Source organism: Aedes albopictus, chromosome 2 (genome assembly GCF_035046485.1).
Source record: "Aedes albopictus strain Foshan chromosome 2, AalbF5, whole genome shotgun sequence".
Classification (NCBI taxonomy): domain Eukaryota; kingdom Metazoa; phylum Arthropoda; class Insecta; order Diptera; family Culicidae; genus Aedes; species Aedes albopictus.
In genome coordinates, this window is record NC_085137.1 from 42,336,094 (window position 1) to 42,339,521 (window position 3,428).

Sequence of the window (3,428 nt, forward strand, 5' to 3'; positions counted from 1 at the left end):
TTTCACGTGAACTACGTCACAACACAAGTCCAGTCCAGGGGTCTCCAATGGTTAAGGCTATGGATCGCCAATCAGGAGATTGTGGGTTCGATTCCCGTTCCAATCGGGATAATTTTCTCGACTCCCTGGGCATAGTGTATCATTGCCCGAGTAGAGGAAAAGAGTTCAATAATAGCATATTTTAATATGGAGATCAAAAAGTGATATTGGTTTGATTGACATAAGAGATAAAAGATCTAAAAATTAAAATCAAAAATTTACTCCTGGCACATCATCATCAAATCATATTTAGATTTTGTAAGATCTAACCAATAGCAGCGAGCTATTCGTGTGATCTTGAAACATAAATTTTGATATTTTTCAGATGTTCCAGTAACATTTTTCAGATATTATTTTCAGATCTTTTATCTCTTATATCAAGCTATCATGTTTTGATCGTCAGTATTTTACCTCTACCCGGGTGTCCTTGTCTCACAATGTACAAAATCTTGCAATGGCAGGCAAAGAAAGCCATTCAATTAATAACTGTGGAAGTGCTCAAAAGAACACTAAGTTGAAGAGAGGCAGGCCAAGTTCCAGTGGGAACGTAGTGCCATAGAGAAGAAGAAGAACGTCATAAGTTGGCGCTTATGGCGAATAGTGAAATCAATTAAATAAGCTCTGCCGTGCATGACGAAGTGTTCGTGTAACAAATAAAAAATAAGCATCGATTCATGATTTTCATTTATTTACATTTCGTTCGATCCCACATCAACTATCACAAACTTTTCACATTCGCCCAAATCTGTCGCTGCTCAGATTTTACAGAGTTCCCGCAGCCGGTTCCAGGTTCAGCGATTGCTGGGAAACGGTATGTCCTGGCAGAGGAGCATCATGGACGGCTCCACGGTTGGCAGCCAGATAGCGAGCTTCCTTCTGGGCGACGACGGCCACAGCTGGTTGATAAGCATAGGCGGTTGGGACAACGGAAGATTGGTAAGCATAGCTCAGGGCTGGAGCATAGGCGGCGGAGTACGCTACGGGTGCTCCCCAGTTCTGCTGAACGTAGGAGGCATGTGGAACGGCATAGGCTAGTGGGCTGGCGTGATAAGCGGAATAAGCCAACGGAGCCCAGGATGCTTCAGCGGCGGCGAAGGCCAGGGCCATCATGACTACAGCTGCGATGCACTGTGAGAATTGGTATGATTATGATAATGATTTCGACTATCAATTGATAACAACCAACTCACCTTCATGATTGTTGGCTTTGATTCTGTCTAGGAAGATCCTGAAGCTGCTGAGAACTGATGTGGTATGATTCAGAAACAGAACATTCTTGGCTTATATAGTCCCTTCTTTAGAATGGGATTCCATTTGCAAAAAAAAAGTTCTGGATCAAGAACTTATTATACCTTTAGTAACCATCCACGCGATACGCGTTTACCGGACCATAAACTGTTATTTAATTGATACATTTACTCCAGTCAATATTGAGCAAGCGAACTATGATGGGGAGAGCTAAATACAACAAAAAGAGATCAAGATTGATCGTACGTACCGTCAAGGCGCCATTCACCGTGGGGGCTCCATTCACCGTGTGCCTTCGAATATTTTTTTCATTATTTCCATATTATGATTGAATGATATGACAATTTCCCTTCAATTTCACCAATACAACACTAATGTATTGTTACCATGTCAAAACGCTCATTAGAAACACTTAAAAGTATCATTTTGACACTAAAGTGTGTTTACATGAAGCGGCTTTCTGCTCGTTCACAGCATTCATAGTGAAAAAACGAAAACTGCGCTAAGATGATTTAAGCGATAAACTAAATGTGGTAACGTTTTTATTCCACCAAGAAGCAATTAAATTCACATATCAGGTATGTATTTTGCATTACCGAAGTAAGTTTTACAAGAAAGTACGATTACTCGTACTTTTTAATTGAAACGAAAAGGCACGGTAAATGGGTACCCTAAAAATCAATGGTCTCCATTCACCGTGCCCCATATTGTCCCATATATCTAGAAAAAATCGAAAATTTGAACATTCGTTTTTCTAATAAAATTTTGCAAGTTATTACTTGAAATGAATTTAAACGAAGAAAATTCTCTTGGCTGGGTTGTTTTGATCATTTTTAAACAAAGTAGAATAAAATTTCTCATACACGGTGAATGGGTCCCTACTACCACGGTGAATGGTGACCTACCACGGAATTAGGCGACCCTACTACCCTTTACTAATTGTACTATATCACCCAATTTTATGAGAATTTTTCTACTTCTGTGGATATTGCTTTAAGTTTAACCTATAGTGAAGGCAATTAAAAGCGGCACCAACATTTTTTATAAGACTGGTGTCAAATGGCAGCCCTTATTGGCCCCGAATCCTCTTAAATCCACGGTGAATGGTGCCTTGACGGTACAAGCGTTTATTTACCCGGGTGTCCACTGACATTTTCGCTTTGGTACATGACGTAAAAAAACTGTAGAGATTGGGCGTTGCATAAGTAAATTTTGGTAGTTCCTTATGTGTGTACAGTACAGTCTAGACACCTACTACATGGTTGGTTCGGATGTCAAATTATAATTTGAGATGAAAGTATTTCTGACCATTTGCGATTTTCTGAATAACTACATCGCACCGCAAAATTGACATTATTTGATTGTGATGAACATGACTTATTCGCATAAGTGTACGAGTTAACTCACAAAGTGTAAATTAAATTCACATAACTACGTATCACGATGATTATACGGCTTCACTTGGTACTTTATCTTATTATGACAGTTTTATTCGCATAGCTGTGTGAATAAAACCGTATAAATGTAAAAATAAACGAGTTACAAACTCGTGAATCGTTTATACAGACATAATGCGATTTAATGTGTGCAAACAGTGAAAGAGCTACTGATTGTGTGGAGTGGAGTGTCAAACTGATATGAGAAAGTGAAAATTCATCACTTGCGATTACCAAGTCACCTTTTTTTCGTGATCCTAATCAACAATGGGTGGCGCTAGCGTAGGTGACACGTAGTGCGGCTCGTGAATCCAAGGGGCTTTAGTTCAGCATTGCGGTGACAAGAAAAAAAAGTCGCATAAGACGCTACATTACATCGCAATAGTGTACACTGTAAGTCGCATAAGATATTGCTTCAAATCATGTGGCTTCATTATTGTACCGCCAATGCACGCATTTCACCACTAATTTTCTACACTTTTACTGCGATGTAGCTTACCCGTATAAGAGTACGTATAATATGGTTATATACTTATAAATATCATATCTATATATATAAAAATGCAGTGGCATACGTGGGACCACGCATAACTTGCGAACGGAAGGTCCGATTTTGATCGTCTTAGTTTTAATCCGTTAGTTTTCATCCAAGGAAGGTTTATGAGGCAAAAAAAACATGGAAACATTGAGAGTTTTTGAAAATCG

At 39.1% G+C, this 3,428-nt stretch overlaps 1 protein-coding gene across 1 annotated transcript; it reads right to left on the bottom strand.

Annotated features, from left to right (window-relative positions):
• Positions 1 to 687: 687 nt before the first annotated feature.
• LOC109432449 (adult cuticle protein 1-like) lies at positions 688 to 1,367 on the bottom strand. The gene is made up of 2 exons (XM_019708782.3): positions 1,230 to 1,367; positions 688 to 1,167 (listed from the first exon to the last, which is right to left on the bottom strand). Exons 1-2 carry the CDS (start codon positions 1,233 to 1,235, stop codon positions 802 to 804), a joined length of 372 nt encoding a protein of 123 aa, XP_019564327.2. The 5' UTR covers positions 1,236 to 1,367; the 3' UTR covers positions 688 to 801.
• Positions 1,368 to 3,428: the final 2,061 nt, after the last annotated feature.